This window comes from Caloenas nicobarica, chromosome 2 (assembly GCF_036013445.1).
Source record: "Caloenas nicobarica isolate bCalNic1 chromosome 2, bCalNic1.hap1, whole genome shotgun sequence".
Taxonomy (NCBI): Eukaryota; Metazoa; Chordata; class Aves; order Columbiformes; family Columbidae; genus Caloenas; species Caloenas nicobarica.
The window spans coordinates 50,122,418-50,148,745 of NC_088246.1; the positions used below are offsets into that span (position 1 = coordinate 50,122,418).

At 35.0% G+C, this 26,328-nt stretch overlaps 1 protein-coding gene across 1 annotated transcript in view; it reads right to left on the reverse strand.

The window, feature by feature from the left end:
- Nucleotides 1-790: 790 nt before the first annotated feature.
- DPY19L1 (dpy-19 like C-mannosyltransferase 1) overlaps nt 791-26,328 on the reverse strand; it is a 46,930-nt gene continuing 21,392 nt past the window's right edge. Inside the window, exons 10-23 of the mRNA XM_065628334.1 lie at nt 25,896-25,995; nt 24,546-24,623; nt 22,461-22,547; nt 20,882-20,941; nt 18,261-18,341; nt 17,389-17,490; nt 16,558-16,629; nt 15,150-15,199; nt 14,064-14,088; nt 12,844-12,963; nt 6,144-6,318; nt 5,272-5,371; nt 3,683-3,808; nt 791-2,688 (exon numbers count right to left, since the gene is read on the reverse strand). Of these exons, the coding sequence (XP_065484406.1) occupies nt 2,532-2,688; nt 3,683-3,808; nt 5,272-5,371; nt 6,144-6,318; nt 12,844-12,963; nt 14,064-14,088; nt 15,150-15,199; nt 16,558-16,629; nt 17,389-17,490; nt 18,261-18,341; nt 20,882-20,941; nt 22,461-22,547; nt 24,546-24,623; nt 25,896-25,995 (1,333 nt within the window). The 3' untranslated portion in view covers nt 791-2,531. The remainder of the gene's footprint in view (nt 2,689-3,682; nt 3,809-5,271; nt 5,372-6,143; nt 6,319-12,843; nt 12,964-14,063; nt 14,089-15,149; nt 15,200-16,557; nt 16,630-17,388; nt 17,491-18,260; nt 18,342-20,881; nt 20,942-22,460; nt 22,548-24,545; nt 24,624-25,895; nt 25,996-26,328) is intronic.

A 26,328-nucleotide genomic window follows, 5' to 3' on the forward strand; every position in this document is an offset into this window, starting at 1 on the left:
CAGCGAGAGCTAAGAAATCTCAAACTTCTGTTTTCTGGTTCAAGATGCAGTGATAAGCATGGTGCTCTATGTGTAAAATGTTGTATTATTAAAACTCAAATTCTTTCCTTTGGAATAGAGAGAAAATTACTGAGATGACAAGAAATTACTGAGATTACAAGAAATTCATAACATGATACAATTTAAGAATTGCCGTGTTTCTTCCCCACAATCATATATTGCATTTTTTTTTCCCGTTACTTGATTTTATCATCTTAACATTAGATGACAATTATTTGGGTTTAAGGCCAGTTCAAAGAGAGAAATAGCACCATATTTTTCAACATAAGCTGAAAATTTATGGTGTTTGGTCATGTACTTAGTAACAACAGCCTCCTCATCAAATTGGGAGCATTTTTACTAAAGTATGTCCTTGAACCTTAACTTCTAAATGTTTCTTCATTCTACCAGCATTTGGGCTTCACTCTTGATTACCCGCGTTTAGAAACTCAGAACAAAAAAAGAATAGTTTTGAAGTGCCTTCCAAGTTCACATTGCTTGTTAATGGGTATTTGACATTTTCTCACTGTCTTTTCACATATTCCTGCACTGATAATCCAAGTAAAAAGGAGGCCAAAAAGATGTGTCTGAGTTTGGTTTAATTATCTGAAGCATTTCCGTGCATTGTTTAGTTGAGGGTTCAGCTTCAATCATCTCTGCTGTGGCAACTGTATTAAATTTCAGTTTATTTAATAGACATAAGAGCAGAAATATAACACCCATCAGAAACATAAGAACAATTTCCATCTCTTTATTTTTTTATTTAACCACATAAGCACATGTCAACAGTTGGCATAAACTTCATAAAAATACAGTACCTTTTTGTGCTGTAACACTAGTCAGTCACAATGTTTATATAAAGATTTTTTCCCCACTTCCTTGAATTCAATTAACATTTTAAAAAGTGACTTCCCAAAAGCCCTTTTTTGAGTTTCCTTATAGAAATTTTTCCAAAATCTATTCTGTAAAAGTTAAAAAGCTAATGCATTTTCTGCCATTCTCCCTCACCCTCTCAATAAAACAGATTTTAAAAAAATAAGTAGTCTTAGAACACCAAACAGTTGTTACACTACTACTTTATCATAGGTTCCCATTTAATTGACACTGTTATCGGCATGTTTCCTATAGCATCTAACATTGCTAGATGCTCCTAGGGCTAAAAAGACCAGTCATATCAATAGACTGATGTCTGAACAAGCCAAAAAAACCAAACCAAAACAAAACCAAAACATGAATTATATACAGAGAAACATCAGACTTTAGAAGTCTTATACTGCAGAATCACAATTACTGTGATACTTCTCAATGGCAATAATCATACAAAAAGTCTATCAAGTCAGTAAACAACTAAAGGGTGTCCTTGCACTGGGTATCTGGGAAAGCAAACTCTCTAAATTCTTTATTACCTGTAATATTGATGTGACACCAAGATGATGGAAAAACTGCAGAGCCAGTCTAATATTGTTGGAGCACTTACACCTACACAACTGACTATATCCATATCACAATTGGGTTGAAATTTCATTTTTCTTTAATGCTGACGATAAAATCCAGGCAGGAACTAATACATGGGGAAAGAAAATAGGGCACATATTTTGAAAGTAATTTCTTATCAAGTTAGGCGCTGAAGGTCTAGTTAAGGCAGTGAAGGATTTCTTTTAGTATCTTTCTAAGGCTATGACAGATTTTTCCTGAATAAAGCATTTTCCCTTAAAAAATTTCACGTATATTATGCCAGCTTATTCTGAATGCATAAGAATGCTAAAAATCCTTGGACACTGAGAAGCTAAAATATTGCTCACTGCAAATATTACCCTTATTAGTCTTTTTTTTCTTAATATCAATAAGATTCCAAGAACACGCATCTAATAATGAAGTTTCAAGTCTGCCTACAAACTTTTCCACTTCAAAAGCAAGCTTAAAAGCATGTGTTAAGTGATCCCAAACGACAAATGTTCTTTATTCTCCCAAAGAAAAAAATGTATTTCTCTCAGACACAACGAGTGAAACCGCATGACTTTTAAGAGAATTTCTAGTATCACCTTGTCCAGAAGGGAGAAGGGTAACAAAAGAGACATTAGAAATGTGATGCCAGACGCTATAGCACCATTCCTTTGTTCCCAGCTGCTAGCACCAAAGCTTTAAAGAAACTTGCTTTGCTAAGACATTCTGACAGTCCCATTTCGCAAGATCATTGGGTTTGAAAATGCAGTTACTTTCCATAGCTACTTTTAACTTTTTTGGATCAGTGTTAAATAAAATGTGCAAACATATAATCATTTGCATAGCAAATCTCAAGGGACTGACCCTGAAATAGAAATCCAAACTGTTAGGTTTAAGATATTTCTATACTCAGAACTCACTTAAAATGGTAAAAAATAAAATACACATTTTTCCATTTTAAGTCTAGTAGAAAAGGTATTTCTGATTTAGAATTCTTACAGTTACTAGTTTAAAAAGTTGAAAGACTGATGGTTATTTCCATTCAAATGTTATTCCTTTGGAATCTTCAAGATTCTGTAATTGCTGTTTTCAAATACTGTGAAGAAATACGGCCTGGAAACCTTGCTCATCAGGGTACATAAAGGAATTTTGCCACTATTAGTAGGATCTTCGACATCCCAAATTTCAGGCATACTGCAACCAGGCCTAAAAAACATACGAATACAAAAAGAGAAATGAAGAAATGCTATCAAAAACCATACAGCTTGCTGAACTTTGTTTTATAGCTCCCCTATGAATACTTGATTGTGCCATCTACATTTTTTTAAGTTTGTCTTTACCATAGCGATTCTTATCAGATTATAAAAATCAATAAATATAGTAGTAATTTAAAAAATAGTATTGAGAATGTGTAAAATTTTCTGCTTTTGTGGTTACATAATTATTAAGAATAAATCTGGAGGAGGAAGCATATAAAACAACTCAGATTATACAACACACATTACTGAGACCCTTAAAACTTCCTATAAAATGAAGGGTGATGTTCACTCTCCTAACATTTCTAAAGAAAACTCAGAAATTAAAACATCTTTAAAAAAAAAAAAAAAGTAATAACTCCTTGCTTTTTATTAAGGCACATAACCAACATCAATTCCCTGTACAGTTATATTTCAAAGTAAGAATTACTGAGAATTTTCTAATTTTTCAGAGATAATAGCAAAGAAATAGAACAGATTAGTTTCATTTTATTCTAAATGTAAAGAAAATAAAACCAAAAATCCAAACTAACTGTGTTCTAATGTCCAACAAGAGAAAAAAAAAATAGCATAATATTTTGGTGTTCAAACTATCTTTTACTCAATACCTTTTATTCATATCAGGCTTTCATTACACACATTACACACACATCTGCTCTTGCCATCACAGAATAATGACTTGTTTCCTTTGTGAATCTCTTCCATATTTTACAGTGAAGTTTAAAAATACAGACAACACAGCTTCTCAAGTACACAAAGACCACAAGGTTGCTAATGTGGGTAAAGTTAATTATACTTATTAATCTCTGGAGATACTGGACAAAAATGTACTTCGGACACTTTGAAAGCACAGATCAACATTTCAAAATTACTGCTTGATATGAATCTTAGAATACCTATTTGAGCAGCATATCATTACTGTCAGAAAGAGAGAGGTTACTCACTTTTTTCTATTTACACATAATGACTCTTCCAGAATGTAGTAATTTACTCCTAGTTTTATCAGTTCTCTTTTTACTTCTTTTGCAGGTTTTCGACTGTACATGGAATACACTACTTTAGTTCTGGCCCTTCAAAAAGAGAAAATGTAAAAGTTAGCTAGCAACATAGCATGAAAATGTAAGGTTTAACTTTAGATTGGACAGGAAAGCTTTTTATTTCACCAGACAACTAGACTAAAAGTTTAAATGAATAGTGCCATTTGTTTTAATGTGATTATTTTTTCACAAATATGATTCCAAGAACAATGTATACCACCCCTTGATTTTTCTCCGGCAGGAGACAACTTGTAACATGATCCATGGTTAACGTGAAAAGAAACTGTAAAGATGTCAAAGCAATGCATTCACCATATAATATTCACGGCTAGAAACAAACTTGCTTGGAATGGAGGTGTTCAGTAGAAATCAGCTGCCCAATCTCCCCACAAAAGGTCATACTCATTGCCCTCATTTGGACTTTTTAAAATGCAGAGTGCAAGACCTGGTGTCTGCCTATGCTGAATCAAGCAAAATCATCACTTGTAAACCACAATCCTGTTTATATTCCCCAGTAATATCCTCCTTTGATTATGGAAAGCATGACATCGTTAGCTCCTGCTCATTTTCTGATACTGTATCATCTCTAGCTTATTTTCCACAAACGTGTCCTGTGCTATATTTTTAGAACAGAACAGAATAGAATATTTCAGTCGGAAGGGACCTACAATGATCATCTAGTCCAACTGCCTGACCAATTCAGGGCTGACCAAAAGTGAAAGGCAGTTAATACCAGAAACAGAAGTAAGGACATAAGGCATGTAAAATGAATCCCCTCCTTTTCTCCTTTATCCCTCTCGATCTTGTTTTCTCGTTGGGGGTTTTTTGGGTGGTGTTTTTGTTGTCGTTGTTTTGTTTTGGTTGATTTTGGGTTTGTGCGTGTGTGTTTGGTTTTTTTAACCAGTTTTACCAAATTACCCCGAAATGATGCTACGACATTAAAATTTTAAAAACTAAATTCATGACCTTTACAGATAAATCAATTTCAGTTAAAAAAAAATCCTGATTTTGAAAACAGCAAAGTACAAAACTCAGTAATTCCATTATAAAATTTCAATTTCAACTAGTCTTAATATTTCAATAATTAGATATATTATCATGGAAAAAATGACAACCAATCACAGAGTGCCAATAGGAATAACTAAACTGGCTATCTTGAGAGAGGGTGGGGGGCGGGGGGAAATCAAGCCTGTCTACAATGTCAGGAGTAACTAGAATGAAGAAAGAATACTATATGTTCATTCCAATTCCATCATTATATTCTGATTTTTTGTATATAAGTTTGAAGCCATATCTATCCTATAGTATATCCTTTCTGATGAACTCAAATCCTGAAGAAATACTGCATGTGTTTTCAATCTGACTAAAATAACAAATCAAGTTCTCTGGGATTTTAACAAATTTTACAATATAAAGTGATGCCATTCCTACTGTATATTACCAACATTAAGAGAATTAGTAGAAAATAAAAATAAATCCTCAGCTTTGAACTTTACCTTAATCCTGCATCTTCATAGTGAGGATGATTTACAATAGGACGAAGTGTAGACAATTTAACACTTGCCATTGTAGGCATTGCTCCTGCAAAAACTGCATCTGAAATACAGAATGAAAGGCATGTTTGAAATGAAGAATCAATCAGTAAAAGCACAGAAGCAATTTTCAAATATCTAAACAGTAGTACTGTAGAAAAACATAGAGGATAGGGTACTATCCTTGAAAAGGCCTTAAATGTCACCAACAGGAGATGGACAAAAATCACTTTTTTTTTTAAACCTGGAACTCAACATAAGTAATTAGATAACTAAACATCTAAGAATGGAGATTAAATATATCTTATTTTTCTGGAATGGGTAGAATAACATATTCATTATGACAACAAGTTTTTATTTGTCACATCTTACGCCATTGTTAAATGAGCAACAAAATCTCAGTCCACTTTGGCTTGAAAGTATTTTCCTGCTAAAAAGGTAACTACTTCATTTCCAGCTAGTTTTCTGACACTTTTACTCATTTTAGTAAAAGGATGAGTGCAACCACAACACGCATAGTTTTAATTCTCTTTAGCAAAATGATGGTCATGGACCTATTTTAATTGGATTTTGCAAAACCACTCATGTTGTAGAAATACTACACCAGTTGCTAGAACATCCAGACTGGCAGCCTGAGGAACAAAGCAAGCTTTTGGTGTTTTTTTTCATTTGAGAGGGCTTCTATATGGACAAATATATGTGACCAAACCATGGCTTTAGGATGGTCCCAAGGCAAAGCCACAGATAGTAGCAATACCTCTGCAGTTATTCACATCAAGTTCTATAATTACATGTCACAGTAAATGGGGAAGATCATACATTATTAAATAGTTTACCTTGTCTGGTATTGACTTTTATCCACTCTAAAAGTTCCTCCTGTGGCAAATTGCTAAATTCTCCCATGATGTTCCACTGAGTTTGAAGGTTTGCTGATCCCTCTATTGCCATCAATGCTAAAATAGCAAAGACCAATGTTTTGGGCTGGATTTTACAGAAGAGCCATCCAAACAACTGAAACGCAAGAATTGATTAATTTCTAGACAACAATTCTGTAATATTGTATGCAGAACAATTAATTTTTATTTCTCTATAAGGAGCCTAATATATATTACAATATGAAATGTCTCTGCTATTGCTTTTCGACTAAACTTCAGTGAGACCTCAGAAGAAATGTTAATGTTTACTGAATATAGAGCATTATATTTGTGATTTTACAATAAAAAGAAAATTGACATTAATGCAGCTTTTAAAGTTATAGTTCAAATGTCAAATTCTGCAAGTAAAGATGATTCAATAATGCTAGCTGCACTTTTACAGTATTTTATCTCCTATTTACATCAAGAGTTTCTAGCTGTAGTATATGGATTAGAGATTGTACTGCAAACTTCTGAAAATACATCAGAAAGGCAGACTTTGGCGATATAAAGTTAATGTTGCTTTATATCCTACTCTTCCCTTTCTTGAAGTGAAAAGATGGCCCTGGCATTTTTTCCTAAAGATAGTCTGCTGGAGGCACTAAGCAAATACTCATAAATATGTGAAACGGGTAATTAAAGAAGTACCAAATTTGCTATGTTGAAGTTTAGTTTGAGCAAGAACACTTTATCTCATCCATATCTGACCTAAATCATAAATAAGAGAAAGTATGAATTACTTTTTTTTTCCCAAGCTATCATTAATTAGAAGCCTTCACATTTCAAAAATATTAAACCTGCACTAAATAAATACATTTCATTCGGAGTACCTTAACCCATTTTTTTTTTTTTCATTAAAGCATGAAACAATAAAATAAAATTTTCTGAAACCTCCCACTAGGCTGACTACACCAATTAGGCAGTGTATGTCATCTTTGCTATAAACTAATAGTAAACTACTTTAGATTATTAAAACTCTCAAGCCACCTCTCCAAAAATATAGTGTACGCTACTCCCATCCTCAAAGACTTCCTAAACACTCTAGCAAGAACAGCAATACTATCTAGGGAAACTTCGTGTACCAAATACGCCTGATCACTGTGTAGGTCTGGAAGGATGAGGGGAAATTAACTCATTTTTACGCTGCTCTACACGAGCAAACCTCCTTTATACCAACAGCTGCAAAAAACTCACTTCAAGAACATGTTACAACTTTGGATTCTTTATTGAGTTCCATGGCTTTTCCAATTAAAGAAAATCACATTCCTATCATGCTTTTATAAAAACTCATTAAAGTTTGACGTATCTAAATTTACCACTATTTTCTTTACATAAAGAGCCTAGAATGGTCGAACATATGTGCAAGGCAAAAGAAGCATTTATTTTATGGGATACTGTTCCTTATGTTTCTATATCAATCCAGGGGGTTTTATTTTTTTTTTGTCAAATGAATTTAAGTCTTTCTCCAGCTATTTTTCTTTGTTTTCAAAATGTCCACTCATGACAGTGTAACTCCTCCTAACAGAAAGAGGAAATGTGTGGATGTAAACAGTCACCAATTTTGTTGTCCATCAGGTGCCACAAGCTTCAACACTGAGGTAACAGAAAATACACAGATTCATTCAATGGGCTGAAAGAACACAACGTACAAAATTCCTTTTCCATGTGCAGAATAATTTCGCCTGTTTGTTCATTTTTTGTGTTAAAAATGTCCATCTCAGCCTGACTGTTCACTAATGAAAGGATATTTTTTGAAAGGCATCTGATTAAACACATTATCTATGTATAGCCTCAAAATAAACTAGTTAGTAACACTAACATGCCACCGCAGATAGACTTTCATGGACTGCTAGAGGACAGTGTGGATTTCAATGACAATGAGATAACTAGATACACAGAATCACAGAATGTTAGGGATTGGAAGGGACCTCAAAAGATCATCTAGTCCAATCCCCCTGCCAGGGCAGGAACACCTAGGTGAGGTTACACAGGAAGGCATCCAGGCGGGTTTTGAATGTCTCCAGAGAAGGAGAATCCACAACTTCCCTGGGCAGCCTGTTCCAGTGTTCCATCACCCTCACTGAGAAGAAGTTTCTTCTCAAATTTAAGTGGAACCTCTTGTGTTCCAGCTTGAACCCATTACCCCTTGTCTTACTGTTGGTTGTCACCGAGAAGAGCCTGGCTCCATCCTCGTGACACCCACCCTTCATATATTTATAAACATTGATGAGGTCACCCCTCAGTCTCCTCTTCTCCAAGCTAAAGAGACCCAGCTCCCTCAGCCTTTCCTCATAAGGGAGATGCTCCACTCCCTTCATCATCTTCGTGGCCCTGTGCTGGACTCTCTCAGATGTGGTCTCACCAGGGCAGAGTAGAGGGGAAGGAGAACCTCTCTCGACCTAAAAAATTTGCTTAAATTTTTCTTGCATCTGTAAAAATAAATTGCTGCTTATTAACTTATTCTTTATGCAAGCATCTGAAACTTCCATAATGATAAATGTACTGAGTGTTAATCAATCATTTGGTTCCAAGTCTCATCTTCCCCTTCTCATCTCCTTCCATCTTAGCAATTCTTCTGAATCGATATTGCACATACGGTCAGAGTTTTCAACCTCAAAATACTACAAAAACCTCCCTAAAATCCATTTGATATTTTCAGGAAAATACAAAAAAAATAAGGATCTTTCTTATCCCGTCGCTTGCTTAAGTCAGAGCAGCCTTAGAAGTGATCTGATCGATAGTGGCTCAGCTGCCTTATGGACCAGCGCTTCTCTCTCGTGCTGAAGCCAGCCATGCATTCCCTGGAGGATTACCAGCCGCTCCCTACTAAAGAAAGTGTACATCAGTCAGACTAGAAAAAATCCGGCTTGTCTTTCACAGGTATCAATCAGCACCAACCTAGGGAGTACACCGAACAGGCAAAAGAACTTTCACTGATAACAAGACAAGGGAATCGATCTTATTTTTACTTACATTTTCATCTAATGTGGGGTACTCTCAAACACAGGTAGGTACTTCTCCTAAGGCCCAAGCCAGGGCCAGGATAATCACAGGCCTCATTATATGGGGCAGTTGGTCATTTATCTTCTGCACAAAACAACTGTCCAAACTGCAGTAATCTAAAGCCTTTCCTTCCCTAGCATTCAAGACCTATTTCTTTCAAGCCTCCATGATGCTGCAAAGGAGGAAGAAAAGGTCACTGGACCTCAGCCACCTGGCCCAACAAGGGCAGGTCCCAGAAGCAGTTATCATCAGCATTTTTAGCTTCCTAAGCAGCTTACTCTTGCTCTACAACCACAGGAAACACCAGGATGACCACAGGGCCAAAATGCAGTTGGAAACAGAGGAAATATTGATTAAATACTCTGAAACTGTCCTTCTTCCAATATTTACGCAGTGGTAACGTGTGGCATCTTCTAAGATCCAAAATGCAATGATTACCAAAAGCACCAGTTTTCATTAACTGGCCTGATGACCTTAGTTGCAGTACTAAAACAAAAACCACAAAGATCCAGGATAAATTACTGTAGTACTATTACTCAGGTGATTTTTAAAAAGAAATTAAAAAATCACCAGCTGAAAACTTTTACTAATTTGCCATGTGGTAGCTGACTTATTACGTGGAAAAAAGCAAATGAGGCTACATATTAATAGAAACCATTCCTAGCATCTCATCTTTCAGCCATTACTTTCAGCCAGGTACTTTTTATTATTTTTCAGAGATTATTTCTCTCCATACAGCAAAATAAAGCTGTTCAGATTTTTTCTGTTTCAATTTTTAGAAAGCTGAAAGGCCTTTTACCGTAGCACAAAATACAGAAATAACTGTAGTTCTGAATTTCAGCCACTGGAAAATTCTACAAAATAATTCAATAAGAAGGCAGAAAAGCCCATCAATTTTATTCTAGGAACACACAGATAAAATAATAATTAATAACAAATTAACTTTGGACAGAATTCATTTATATTATAATTGTTCTCTAGAAATTGCATGTTAGAAGAAAATAGACTTTTTTCTCTTTTTTGATTTTCCAACTTGTGAAAAGCACCTTCATTTCAAATTACTCAGAGACACCTTGTGAAAGTTACCTTAGAAAAATTTAACCACAGTGTAACTACTGTTACTTAAACAGCTAGACTACTTAAGAGGACAGCAATACTTCAACTAACACAAAACTGGGAAATATTATAAGAACACCTGGGAACTGTACAGAATATCAAGAGTAGAGAAAATTAAATTTCTCTGAAGTCCCAATAGTTAGTTACAAGGCGGATAAAGTTACTTTTTAAAGAGTTTTGACACATTTTTAGCATTCTATATGTTCACTGTACAGATTCATTTGATGTTGGCAAACACTCAGCACTTTTACCTATGACAAAAAACAAAACAGGCATCAAGAAAGTGACGAGCACAACACTTAAGCCAACTGATACTGTGTAGCCTGTCCAGCGTTATCAAGAACTGTCCTTCCCTGAAAGAACATCCAGGGAAGCAACTCTATTTTCTGGGAAAAACAATATCTATCAGGCATTATAGTCTGTACCATACTGCATTATGCACAAGGTAGCCAGAAAAAGGTTGTACCTACACCCTTGGTTCTGGCACCTCAGATTTTGAGTACCAAACTTTGTAATGTTATTCTTGTATTTCTTCAGTTTTCAAGAACAGCAAACCTCATGACTCAGGTTTCTTTTTAAAATCCTAATTTTCTTCCCCAGCCGTTGCTAGCTTCCCATCTCTATCGAACATTTTTCTCTTTTACTTCCTGTCTGCAACAATTCTTAGCACTGGATTCTTTCTCCCACTCATGTTCATAGTGATGTTCTCCATATAGACATTTTCAAGAGTTCCCAATCTCATCTTCCCAATTTGTTTTTATCTTAGTAAGCCCAGCTCACTATTAATCATAATCTTTCCCTCAACGTGAGATACTTACTTTGAGTAATGTAAATAACACATTCTACAAAAATCACAGCATGGACGAGGTTGGAAAGGACCTCTGAAGGTCATTTGGTCCAGCACCCCTTCCCAAGCAGGACCACCTAGAGCCAGTTGCCAAGGACCATGTCCAAGGACGAAGACTCCACAACCTCCCTAGGCAACCTGTGCCAGCACTTGGTCACCCTCACAGTGAAAAAGCGTTTCCTGTTCAGAGGGAATGTCCCGTGTTTCAGTGTGTGCCCATCGCCTCTGGTCCTGCCACTGTGCACCACTGAAGAGCCTGGCTCCATCCTCTTTACACCCTCCCTTTAGGTGTTTTTACACATTGATAAGATTCCCCTGAGCCTTCTCCAGACTGCACAGTCTCAGCTCCTTCAGCCTTTCCTCATACAAGATCCGCTCCTTAATTAGCCTCGTGGCCCTTTGCTAGACTCTCTCCAGCATGTCCATGCCTCTCTTGTACTGGTGAGCTCAGAACTGAACCCAGCACTCCAGCTGTGGCCTCACCAGTGCTGAACAGAGGAGAAGGATCACAACCCTCGACCTGCTGGCAACACTCCTAACACAGCCCAGGATAGCCCCACCTGCTTTTCAGCAAGGTTACATTGCTGGCTCACGTTCAGCTTGGTGTCTACCAGAAGCCCAGGTCCTTTTCTGCAAAGCAGCTTCACAGCTGGTCAGTCCCCAGCATGCACTGGTGCCTGCCATTGTTCGTCTTCAAGTGCAGGACTCTGGTGCCTCCCTTTGTTGAACTGCATGAAGTTCCTGTGAGCCCATTTCTCCAGCCTGTTGAGGTCTCTCTGGATGGCAGCACAACCATCTGGTGTACCAGCCACTCCTCCCAGTTTTGTAGCAGCAGCAAACTTGCTGAAAGTACACTCTGCCCCATCATCCAGACCATTAACAAAGACGTTGAAGAGGACTGGACCCAGTATTGACCACTGGGGTACTTTCAAGCTACCTCCCTGCCTCCTTCCTAGTCAAAGGACTGCTTATACCCTACTTTTGCCGCAACTGCAAAGCTTCTAAAACAGTTATTTAGATAGAAATTCAATCAAGTTCACTTCTCAAAAACATAGACACTAAAAACACAGAAAGCCAATTCTAAGGTCTTTTGTATCTGGAGAAAATCTAGTAAGTATTTATGTTACAGATTATTTCAAGCTAGGAAAATTAAATCTGAGTTATATATCTGACTTTTGATTTTTAAGGCTTAAATGTTTTCAACACGCAAGACTTCAAACCTGTGCTTCTGGAAAGAATTAATACACAAGAAACATGCAAGGCAATGAGCTCTAAAGGGCTGTGAAAACACAGTGTAAAAAAAGTCAAACACTGTTTGGGTAACATTAATAGATGATAAACTTGCAATGGCATAGAAGTGTTTAAATACGGTAAAATCCAGTGCATGTCTCCCTAAACTCAAGCTCAATATACAGCATATTACTCATATAATAATTTAACTAGACAAGTTGCATAAAATAAGACATTTGCTTTATTTGGGGAGAAGGGAAAATGGAACTTCTGTTATCATATTTTTGACAGGCGTTATAATCTGGTTTATTTTTAACTGGTACACTCTGATTCAGCAATTACACACACAGAAAACTGCTTTAGGACAAATATCTGAGGAATAATGTAAATACTGAGATAGCTACAGGATTGAAAAAAGGTCCTTACCTGTTTTGAACACACCAAGGAAGCCATAACACATAGATGTGGTGTCAAAAACAGTTTTAGTCTCATGATTAAAATTGCTAGGACACTGTACGCCAACAGCTGCAATGCATGGTATACCAGCTGCAAAAGAGAAAACACACAAAAGCATAATGTTTGCATACTTTTCATTTGTGTCTTAAATATACAATCTCATTTTCAGTACAACTTAAATGATGAACTTGTCTGAAAGAGTTGAAGTCAAAGCCAAAGTAAAGATCTTCACATTTCAGATAGTGATAAGGACTTTCTGTTATCTTTTTTCTCAAGTGTATGTAGTATGCTAAGGTACGGAACAACAGGAAATATAAACATTAAAAAGCAAAAAGCAATGGAGAAATGGCTAGCTATGCAAAAGACCCTGAAACATAAACAGGCAATAACATAAAATTTCTTGTGTAACTTCTTTATAGAATTGAGGAGACCTTGTTATTTTAATACCTAAATATAGCATGAAATAAGCAAATAAAACCATCCTTAGTACTCACACCACCACAGGCAGCTTGCTTTATTATTCTCCAAAATGGTTAAAAAGCAGAGATGTCACTCACTACTCCTAACATTAAATCTATGTTACTTGTGAAAGGGCTGTGGTAAATCCTAGAAGCATCTTTGCAATCAGTGCTTTTATCTAACTGATTATCATATTTTGAATGGCATGAGATTTCTCTCATACCACAAACCAGAAATAAACTGCTGTTAAAAAAGTTTTGCATGTCCTTGCTGTCTTAATTACAAATAAAGAAACCATGTAAGAAAGCTGCCATTCAATTATTTTTTTGCATAATTTTATTAAATAACTACGTGTAGAATTACTTTCATTATACCATATTTCAAATCAGAATTTCAACATGTGAAGCCCCAGTAAAGGAACCAAACTCTTTCTTCTTCTCAGTCTATATGGGGAAAATGGAAGGTCCAGTGTAAGTTCAGTGTCTTTCTGTATTGCTACAGCAAAAGCCCAAGACTCCTCTCCTGCACTACCACTCCACTGTTGGCTTGTGTATTTTTTTGTTCAACATTCCAGAGTTATTCTGGTGTTGTACAGGATCCAATTTAAGATGAGGGAATAAAAGATGCAAATACCTTCAAATAAACCACGTAACAGGGTCACACCATTGCAACCTGTATTTCGAGTATTCACATTAACACACAAATAAAATTATGCAGAAAAATAACCTTACCTCACCATGGTTAAAACGTTCCTCTCTGAAAAAAAAAAAATAGAAAATCACATTATTTGTTTATGTACTATGGAAGTACTAGTTTTACTTTGAGGTCATCTATAGGGGCTCTGGACAACAGAACTAATCCAGTAAGCATGAGTCAGCACCTGCACAGATTTTTTTCACCTCTATAGCAAGCTTTGAAATATACTGCAAATCAGTAACTATCCTCCTCAATCTCTATATCTATCTGGAAATCTGAAAATTAATTTTAGCGGTTTTTTAATTACTTCCATTAATTATTTCATATATAGAACATCTTTCTTAGAGAATGAAACTTCAGTAACATAGAAGAGGTGGAGTACTAGTACCAAAAAAAGAGCCATTTATTGAGGTACTACTAGATTCTCAGAAGGAAATATAAATGTGAAAAGAGTCAAAATCATGTATGTGGGCCTCCAAAAACATCAGTGAAGACAAGATGCTGAATCCTGCTCACATCTGTTGATATTTTGATAATGGCTGTTAGACTATGGAAAGCAGAGATCACTGAAATGATTAGTAATTAAAAAAAAGGGGGAAACAAAAGATATGTCAGGAAGTGACAACACTCAGTTGGACAAATTGAATTGCTCAACAAGTGATGCTAAATGGCTGTGACAGGTAGAGCATGTATTACAGATATTTAGAAAATAAAATGAATACAGTTGGGAACCCTTCCTATAGATGAAACTCATATCTTTATAAGCTGGAAAAAAATAATGAGAAAGAATTTGCATTCACTATTTATAGGAGAAAAGTGAATAGGCACATAAACAAACATTGGTGTAGGAACAGAACAGAAAAACAAATAATTAAACAAAATTTGGGGATAAGAGGGTCAAGATGTCTAAAACTACGTTCAGCAGCTAAACTTCATTTTAGATGACCTATAAAACCACCACATATTATATATCCAAGCCATTCAGTTACTGAACTATACATAATTTACCCTTCAAAAAGGACCAACATAATGTAGAATTCTGAATTATTTAGTATACAGCAAATCAAATAAACTTTCTGCTGGAAGTTCAGTTTTACATTAAAAAAAAAAGCAATATTTACCTTTCATTTTGGCCTGCCTTAGATAAGGCCCACATAACATATTTAATTACCTGAAGAAAGCAAGAGCCAACAAACAATATGAATAAACATTCAAAAGCATTCTAAAGCATTTTCAACATTTGCTAAATTAAATTACACCTGAGTAATCTCATTTTGAGATAATGCTAAGATAAAGACATGCCACGTTTTAGCTAAAAATCCTTTTTGCGGATGTTTAATTAGCCAGGCAGTTAGCAGTTATCCCATCTGTTCCTGTGTAAACTGTAAGTTGTTTTTACACAAATTACACATAATCGAATTTACAAAAACAGTTATAAACTTCAGTTATGGTACTCATCAGCTAAGTGACAGAAAATTTTTTGGCACTTAACATCAAAGCAAGTTTTGCCACTTACTCAGGACTGGATCTCTGCAAAAATCTATGTAACGGGAATACAGAATTTTAAGCAAATATGTTTGAAAAAAATGTATTTTATCTAACTCTATTGGGTTCATGTGGCAAGGTTTTGTTAGCAGGGGAGTTGCAGGGGTGGCTTCTGTGAGAAGAGACCATGGGCTACTCCCATGTCAGACAGAGCTCCAAAATAAGTCTACCACTGACCAAAGCTGAACACATCAGTGGCGCTGGTGACACCTCTGTTGATAAGATGTTTAAGAAAAGGCAAAAACACTGTGCAGCAGCTTTAAGAGAGCAGTGAGAAAAACAGGAGAGCAACAACCCTGCAGATACCAAGGTCAGGGAAGGAGAAGAAGGAGGTGATCCTGGTGCCAGAGCAGAGATTCCCCTGCAGCTTGTGGAAAGGACCATGGCGATGCAGGTTTTCCCCCTACAGCCCATGGAGGTCCATGGTGGAACAGATATGCACCTGCAGCCCATGGAGGATGCCATGCCAGAGCAGGTAGATGTGCCTTGAAGGAAGCTGCAACCCATGGAGAGCCCATGCAGGAGCAGGCTCCTGGCACGAACTGCAGCTCGCGGAGAGGAGCCCACACATGAGCAGGTTCCCCTGGCAGGAGCTGCAGCCTTGAAGGATTGTACCCCATGGAAAGGATCCACACTGGAGTAGTTCTTAAAGAATAATAGCCTGTGGGAGGGACCCATTGAGCCTGGAAATAAGGGGGTGGGGATAAGGGGAAGGTGTTTTTAGTTTGTTTCTCAGAATCCTACTCTATTTTTAATTGACAATAAATTAAATTAATCTTCCCCAATTCAAGTCTGTTTTGTTCATGACAGTAAAACAGTGAGTGATCTCCCTATCTTTATCTCAAGCCATGAGATTTTTCAACTCCTTTTTCCTCCCTGTCCCACTACACTAACTTCTTCCCATCTCAAAATAAATAGTGATTCCTTCAAAAAACTTAAAAAGTAAATGCAGGGTAAAGGTGATTCACTAAATCAATCACTTACTCTTTTGATGATCACTCCAAAAACCACCACAACAACTGGTAACAGCAGAGTCTTTGTGTATCTTACTGGAGTCTACAATAGAAATTAACTGCATTAATTGCTTTCCATTCACCTATAATTACTTCAATGGTCAGTTTAAAGAAAAAACACATAAAAAGTACTAAATGTAAACATTCAACAAGAACAAAGCAAGCTTCAAGAAACTCAGATTTAAACTCCACCCAGCAATCACACTAGAGGTCATAATACTAGGGTCATTAGTAAATTATTCCCAGTAATTAGTAAATTATTCCCTTTGGCAAGCCACCCAAAGACTAAAAGTAGATTCTGTCTCATCTGAACATGATCACTACGGGTTGAGTAACCTGTTAATATAAGCATTCTAAATTCATATCTAGATACTGATGAACTAAAAAAAAAAGTATACTAATGCCACATTAAGAAGTTTCAACGCTCTTCTTTAGTCTAAATCTACCACACGAAACCCTTGCAGCTCAGTACATTTTTACACGCAAAACCAGTTACTGAGAGCAACATAAAATCTTAAGTTTGCAGAACTGTAATCTTTCTTTATCCCTGAGCAAACACTTCTTTCATTCAAGCAAGCACATTTCTTAGACCCCAAATCAAAACAGATTTATTTTTAGTTTATTGAAAAGCAATAAAACCAGTTAAATTTAGCTTAAGTTCGTTAATGTCTCTAACTTCACGAGTAAGCACTTGAACTTATGATGGCAGTAGGAGATTATGGCTCGCAAGGCGTTTTAAGTTATAACTTAAGATAAAACAGAAAGTTTCCTCTTCCATAATCATCTATTTTGATCAAGTTACCTCTTTTTCCATGAAGTCAAACTCTGCAGCACAGGTATACATTAATGTATCAAAATCCTTGTAGCCAATAAATTTAGATTTTAATATTTTTCCTATATGAGCCTGGTAGGATATACAGGAAAAAAAAACAAACTGTCGTAAGCAGAAATTGTTCTGTTCTCCACAACAAACTAGTTTAAAGGTATATGAGAAATATTTTTAATTAGAACAGAAGTTTATATCATTTCCAATACAGTTATAAGAGCACCAAAAATCTATTTCTGGTATATTAAATGACATCTTTGAGCGTAACACAGATCAGACTGTGTTAAATAAAAGGTAGAAAGCAGCAGAAAAGGGGTGCTACCATTGCAACTGGGTTCAGCAAGAGTATAGTTTTGCATGCTCATATTTTAAGATACAAGCTTCCCATCTTTTGCCCCTTGACACACATCTGCAGACATGGTTTTAACAGTAGAATCTGACGATAAGGGGGCTGAAGTGAAGTGAGGAGCCCTAGTTACAACAATCATTTCAAAACTGTAATTTTAAAAATTAGATTCAGAAGGAAGTGAACTAAGAAACTGAGTAAATAAAGAAAATATGTAGGTAGAAGATATCCAAAATAAACAAGGATCTATAAATCCACACTTAAAAACAAAGACAGAGCATTTACTAACTCAATAATAAAAACATTTGTCTTTTCACTAAGTTTGGTAATATCTCAAAGTGGTAATACATAATGAATGAGAAAGCAAATACGCAACAGATCCCCCATTTCTGCAAAACAAATCTTAGAATTTCAGAAGAGTATGTCATTAAGATGCCAAAAATCAAAATATTATTTAAATTTTTGAAAGACACCAACCAGATACTCAGATAAGAGAACTTACATCATCAGCTATTCCAAGCACTAAAGAAGTTACATATTTCAAGGTGACTGTCCCAAATAACCAGGCACATCCTTCAACGACCTTAAAAAAATATATTCAGAGAGAAATAAACATGTCTCAACAAACTTTTAAATACACCTTTTCTTTTTTTTAAAGGCTTATTAAATTCAACTACTAGTAACAAACTCCCCTATGTTATCATCAATAAGTACAGTAATTTTAACTAATTACACAATTACACCTCCCAAATCTCAGTACACTGGGATGTTTTAAGTTTTTTTTTTTTGGTTGTTCTTTTTCCTGTTATAGTTGAAATAATTTTGTGCAACTGGTTCATATTATGGCTGTACCACTGCACATGACATTACAGCAGAGGAGGTACCACAGTTAACTTTAAAGAGGGACAGCCTGTCAGTTCCATCTGTTTTGCACACACCAGTGTATAGTGATTATTTCCCACCAAAAGCCAAGCCTTTCCATATTATCAGGAGATACTACTCTGATAATTCAAACTTTCAGAAGAATTTGCTGATTTATAGTGCATTCTTGGGACAATCTCAGGTTAAAACTTGAAGGAAATATACTTTTTTAGTATACAATTACTACTTTTAGTTACATCATGTTTATCCCTGTACCAGAAAGCTTAAATTCTTGGCAATCTATCTTAATCTATCTAATTCTTTATAAAACCAGATCAACTGAATAAGACAACCTGGTTCAGTATTTTTTATCTGGGACCAGCAGCAAATGCGTCCAGAGAGAATGTAACAACGAAATACAAACTGATCTCTACCCTTACATAACCAGGGTTTTTATGTGACCACAGCTTGCATTTAATTCTCCCATTTAATGGTTGCAAATGAACCTAAATACTTATGAGGTACCTAATCCTTTTCCGAATGCCTCAATTGTTTTCCTTCCACAATGTCTTTCTTCTCTCTTATAAGCTTATTGCTACTAGCATAAGGGGCATTAAATAAACTATAATTATATCCTACTGCTATGCACTGGCTTAACCATATTTACCATTATTTTACAAGATGTAGAATTCTAACCTAATTTAAAAGCTCAGCTATTTAGCAATTCTACATCAATAATTATCTTCATACTCTATTTAAATTTGATGGTAGTACATTTGGGGCAAAGGCATTCTTTTTTTTTTTGTTTGTAAGTAAGACACATTGGCCAAAATTGCATGAAATATTTAGGATGCTAAGTATGAGTTCATAAAATAAAATATTTTCTGCTTTCTCTGCAGTTCCTTCTCCATGATTTCCATCATGTATTTTCCTTTTTGATGTCTGCTCAGTAATGAATTGATGTGTTCAGAGAACTTTTCATAAGAACACCAAGATTTATCTGTTGAGTGGCAAGGACTTATTTAGGATCAACTATTTTATATACATGCTTAGATATTGGTCTTTTTTTGAAAACTTACCATTTAATCCTACCCTTTGTTTCTCACCTTTTAACATTCCCACCTTATCCCATAGAGCTTATTTTCTTTCTTTTATATTTCCAGTTAGTTCCCCAAAAGGATTCTGAAATTCAAGTGCATTACATTCACCCACACACCCTTATCTACACCCTTCAAAGAAGTCAAATAACACTTGCGAGACGTGACTTCCTTTCACAGAAGCTATATCAGACCTATCTTATTATACTGCATGTACATATAGCCTTAAAAACTTCATCACTGTTCAAATTTTTACTCTTTTACAAAAGTTAGACTTACTGGTTTGCACAAACACCTTGGATTTCCTTTCGAAAAACTGACATGAGATTTGCTTACACTCCCATTTTCCCTGGTACCACAGCTAACTAGATTGGCAAGTCATACATGCACTGCAGTTTGTTATAAATATTTTTTTATATTCCTTTCTATTCTAATTCCTTTATAATAGCTATATGAATTCCAACCAGTTTTGCTAACAGGTTATGCTTCATTTTATAAGAATGTCTGTCTTAAGCCAGGCATAGTCTGAGTAGGCTTCCACTTTAGTTGTTTTTACAAGTTAATGTTACATCTTAAGCTGCAAGTTGCTTCTCGTGTTTTCTACAGTGTTCTATGTGATTTGTCATAGTTTTGGGAGTGTCCTTTATATATGGACATGACTTCTACTGCCCTCAAATCCCACTCGCACACGCTACACTGGTTTACTCTGACCTGCTTCCTTATGTAAGTTGCTTGCTGTCATTAGAAAAAATATCCTAAAAAAATTATATAGGACACGTTTTAGTGAATATCTAATGCAGTATCTTAATCTCAATTTCTGCAAGCAATGTTAGCCTTTAACTTGCCTTTTCTAAATTCTCCTTTATTTTAAAGGGATTTTCATACTGATTTTAGGTTTTGTAAACATATTTAAGGTGTTAACTTAAAACTAAATGCATTGCAATTTGAAGGCTATTTCAATTTTCTGATATAAAAGTATGTTTATGACCTTTTTCTTCAGTAATTTAAGATTAGATTCTGGGAATATGGACAATTTAATGAGTAGTTTAGATACACTTCTTGATTTTCAACTATTAGAAACTAATCCAGAAGTTATTTCTGTATTTCACTAAACCAAAATAGTCATAGTTCTATTCCGAAATTCAAAATATATGAAATTCCTTACCCAAATATAGACTTCTCTTCTGCTGCTTTTCAAGACTTTTGGACTCAATTCAAGAATTCCCTAATAATAAAATGAATGTACATTTTCAGGTAACATATAGTAACAAGAAGATACTCCAGTATGCCAGATGAGGGGTTTTATTTGTTTTGGTAAGCGCATATTGTACCACAGAGCTATTTATTAAAAAAGATGCTCCATAATTAATACAACCTGAAACATGACTGAATATATAATATAGTGATTTCAACCTGCGCTGGCAACACATGCCAACACAAAATCTTACTGCAGTTTATATACAATTAATGGAAGATTACTCTTCTCCTTAGCAAGTAAGATTCTGTATTATACAGTTCTAGGCTTCTTTAAATTAAAGCCAATGAGAAACTGAATTATGTCTGCTTCCATAAATGACAAGAGACATCTGAAGCAATAAATAAATTACTGGCAGCATAATACAAACAATTTTCAAACAAGGTAACAGAATACTGGGGGTGGGAGGAGTTACTGGCATTTCTGTTTCACATTATGTTCCTCATTTTATGACACAAGGACGACTCATTTTAAGCTAACTCGAACAATGCAATTAAGAAAAACTGAGAATGAGCTGAAAAGCTTTCAGAAACCCAGTCCATATGTGAGACTAAGGCCACTATAAGCACCCAAATAACAGACAAACAATAAATATTTTTTCCAAAGCAGAAAATAGGCAAAAAGCTCAATGTACCTGTACTTACTATATAATTACAAAAGCTGCTACAAGAAACTGGAGTGGGTTTATAACAAGCAAACTATACTATAGCAAATACCAATAGCTAAGGCAGCTTATTGTTATAATAAGTGAGAAATTACCAAACTTTTGCTGATGGACAAAATATAAAGAGAAGGGGGAAAAAAAAAAAAAAAATCCCTGAGCTCACCCCGCAAGGTTCTAGGAGAGGTGAAAAGAATTACAAATCCAGATGATTTGTAGTATGCTAAACTAGATCTGTTCACTCCATCTTATCTCCTATTTCCTATGTACATAAAACCTTTAAGAGAAACCATATGAAACTGAAAGAGGTTGAGGGTTGTTTTTTCCTATTTAAGGAAAAATTAAGATAGTGAATGATGAGATGATGAGTCCTCAGTGAATATTTTCACTAACATAGGTGTATGACTTAGCAAACAGTCTTACACAATTGTTATGTGTGTTTTAGTCACTTGTTCTACATTTGCAGTTTCACAATTAAGAATTTAAAACAACATCCTCCTTGCTCATGTCTTTGTTTTACAATTATTCTGGTCAAAAATACATATGTGGTAAATATTATATTTTTCTAAAAGAAGAAAGCTATAAAAACAAGAGAACTGAGTCTTAACTGAATTTATCTTATGAAGAGGTCTTGGTGTAAAAACATTATTTTTAAAATTATTATTTACCCATTCTCCAAATGTCTTTAAGGTCTAATTCTGTTTATCATGTAACAGATCTATCAATATCTGGTAATGCAGCAGTTCCACATTTTACATGAATACATACATAACAGTACAGCATTACAGTCTCAGCATGTTATACAATTTTTTTTCTTAAACAACTTACCCAGATTACTACTAAAGATGCAGCATAATACGATGTCAATAACATTGAATTACCGAACATCAGAATAAAACACACTACAAGAGATACCTGAAAGAAGAAAATAAAAATAATTAAATTTAAAATAGAAAAGGTAAGAATTGTCCAAGTATAAAAATTACCTTGTGTCAACAGCTTTTAAGGACACCTACTGCACAGTAAGTGCAAACTTGATACTCAGCTTACAGAATTATTCTGAAAACACTGATTGTAAGGACTTAATGGCAACAGATAGCCAAGTGTAGATTATGTTAATTTATATTTTAAAAGTACTTATAGACAAAAAGATTTGGTTATAGGACTAAGTCATCTTACTTGATATTAACAGCTACATTTTTGAAGTTATTCCTAACTTTCTTTTTCCCCAAAATTTATTGTATTATTTCTGTATCCTGTTTATTATCTTTCAGAATCCTGGACAAACATAAAAATGTTGAATAAAATGTTTTTTGTCTTCTTTCTTCCAAACTGAGATTATATTAAAAATATAATCATCAAAGTCAAGGAAGCAGAACTCCGACTGTTTGATCATACCACTTAACCACTTGAGGCTGAAAGTCAAGGCTGAAATACCACTTTTATCTGCCATCCTCATCTCCCACTGTGTTTTCTTTTTAACAGAAAGCAAAGCTGAATTATATTTTCTAGCTTGGAGAGCAAAATCAATGATCAATCTCTGTTGTCTTCTATACATGGGAATAACAAAAAAATAATGCAGTTATTTGTAAAACATGCAGGCTTTCGTACTCCCCTCCTCACATATTTAAGACCTTCATTTCCCACAGAAATGTAGGAGGGGAGCAAAACTTGAAAACACCACAAGACGAAGACTGGCAGCTTACGCAGCCTCATTAAGCTTTCTCTGTAATATAGTGATTGTTTATCTATCTGAAAATAGGCTTTTTATGACACTTTGGCACCAAAATTATGATATAGCTATTGACATAAGCCAAAAGGCTCAAGTATTTCATCCTGTTTCTGTCAAAAAAATTACTACAACGCCATGCTTATTTGCAAATTTTCCTGGCAAATCTGACTGGAAGCAAGCATTTGGTATCCCAGGTTTATGTCTGAAATGAGCTGCACAGAGCCTACTACTACCATTAATTTATCATTTATAGTATTTCAAAATACATTTAAAAAATATAAAATACAATTTACTATATCTCAAAGCTTCTCTCTTGTGGTAAACATTCTCTTTTTGCCTACTGAGTTTGCATAGCACAACTTTAGCAAAAATACATTTTTAAAGACATTCTTGCTTCTTCGAAGAAGTCCTTCTTGTCTTCCTATATATTTAAAACTGTAATCTCACTTCAAAGAGCAAAACTCCTGGTAGCAAAAGTTGATCATTATCTTAATTTTTAAAATGAAAATCAGATATACTATGCAGAAACTTGCATGCCTTTTACTTGTCATCTCCTTCCTTTGTTAACTTTCTCACTCATTTTTGAAAAAATAGTTTTTCCTCAGACAAATAGTTCATTTCCTTTGTCCTGCTTTCTAAGTATCTCCCCAAATAGTTAAACCACAACATCTTCGCACAGTCAAGACTACAGTAGTCTGCAAAACCCTATTTCAGTTGGGGTTGTTCTCCTTCAACGATAGAGTGTATTCTCTAATATTGACTTACTAACATCTCATTTTTTTATTTCTGCTAACCTATGGCGTGAGATAAATGCTGCCTTGACAATTTTTTATCGCCTATGCTCTATTACTTCATAAGTTTTATAATCTGTTGTTCAAGACAGTATCTTCAAGTCCATGGAATGAATAGAGACAGAAAGGAGAGGCAAATATGTCTACAAATCTTTTAGGTCGGTAACTTTCCTGGAGTTCAAAAATTCCTGTGTGTCACAGGGACTCTAGTTTCTGACACTGTGATATAAATACACATAAGATCAAAAATTCAAATCCAGGTCCCTCCATCCCATATTATAGCATTTTTTCAACCACCTTGCAACTAAGGAAAACACTTCAGATGAATGGCCGCTTTTGATGCTCTGACCAATTTGAGAGGATTTAAGTTTGTTTAAAAAGAAGTATTACCATATGAGCAATGAGTATCTTCTGTAATTTGCAGGAGTCAATATAACCCATAATACACACAGCAAATAATGAAGCTATCTAGAATCAAAAGTGAAAGATAAGTTAAAACAATTTGCATTGGTGTACTCTTTCTAGTAGAAATGCATACAAAAAAGTGTTAATTCAAACAATCATTAACTTTTATTTCTACTTTTTGCTAAGTACATGCTTGGGCATTTTACAATGGTTTCTTTCAAAAGACCTATTATAGCGCTCTGAATAATATTATCAATCCTACTTGAACATTTAAGAAATAGGTATTCAGCTTTATAAAAATGCAAGTCATCAAAACACAGCACTAACACAACATCTTTCACTCTTAGTTTAAAAACAAACAAACAAACAAACAAATCATTCACTAACATTATTTAACCTTATATTTTCAGCAAAGTATGGGAACATCCATAATTTGCTGCTGAGGAAAATGAGACTCATTGATTAGGCAGCTTGCTAAAAGTCACATGGGAAACTAATGGAATTACGAATTGAACCTGCAATTTCAAACTTCGGGCCCAGCATCTTAAACAGGTTATAGTTATGAGTTTCTCACAACATTTTTTAGAATTTAATGGTTTCCTCTTCTGGAGTAAGAAAACTTGCATAACACAATATATATTGATTGTTCAAAACTTGCAACTCAAATCAAGCAACAGCTGCTTCAAGCAAGTCAGACAAGTGAAAAGGTACGGAGACACAGATGGATTTCTATCAACAGGCTATATTTCAATCAATTTAAACACTAAGAAAGTGGGCTGTATGACAGTATCCATTCTATGATTCTATCCTACTGCTCACATCAGTATTTATTATATTTCAACACTAGCTAAAGTTACCTCAACTGTCCAAACTCTCAGACAGTAAGATTATGCTACTACTCACGTGCTCATCAAAATTAAACAGGAAATCATGCAAAATCATGCCAGATACTACAAGCCATGCAAACATTGCTCCATTTAAAAATTTGGAATAGCCTAAAGAGATGCAAGATCAATGCCTTTTTTATTTTTGTATTTCAATATACAAAGTTTTTTCTTGTTCTGCAGTTGTTCTAATGTACCAGTCTTAAGCTGGAGGCTGTTTTTAAGGAAAAAGTAAATTGTTTAGTCCTGGAAACAGATGACTTGAGTGGTGTAAATGGTAAATTTTCAAATTTAAGACTAGAAAAAAATGGATGTGATAAATGGTATGAACATTTCCTGAGAGCCAGAATGAAATCTGGCTAAAAGGAAAGCATTGGTATAGTTGTGAATTCAATGGCTGTCATAATCTACATAAGATAAAGAGGCTGTTTAGAGGTGAATATGGTCTTACCTGTGTTAGAAGAACAAACTGAGCAAACTGCCAGGGAAGCATGAAAAAGATATTAGAAATACACAGTGCAATCAAGCTTCCTGTATTAATATTCGGAATCCTTGGGAAAAAGAGACAGAATAGGCATCAGTAAGTAAAATCACACAGGTATTTGATTATTATTGAAAAGTACAACAGAGAATACAATAAAAACAAAGTTACCTTGGAAGTTAGCTAACAATATTGATCAAGTACAAATAACACCACATAAATTTAATATCTATTTTCCATCAGTTTCCAAAAACAGTAGTTCTGATGCTTAGTGTTTAATTATTCGATGAGTCACTCATTATCAAATAAATCTTCTCCTGGCAGCGTGGCCAACCTATGTCATTGCAGTGGTCCAGTTTCCTCTAACAACTCTACAGTCAGGTCACAACTATTTCCATTTCGG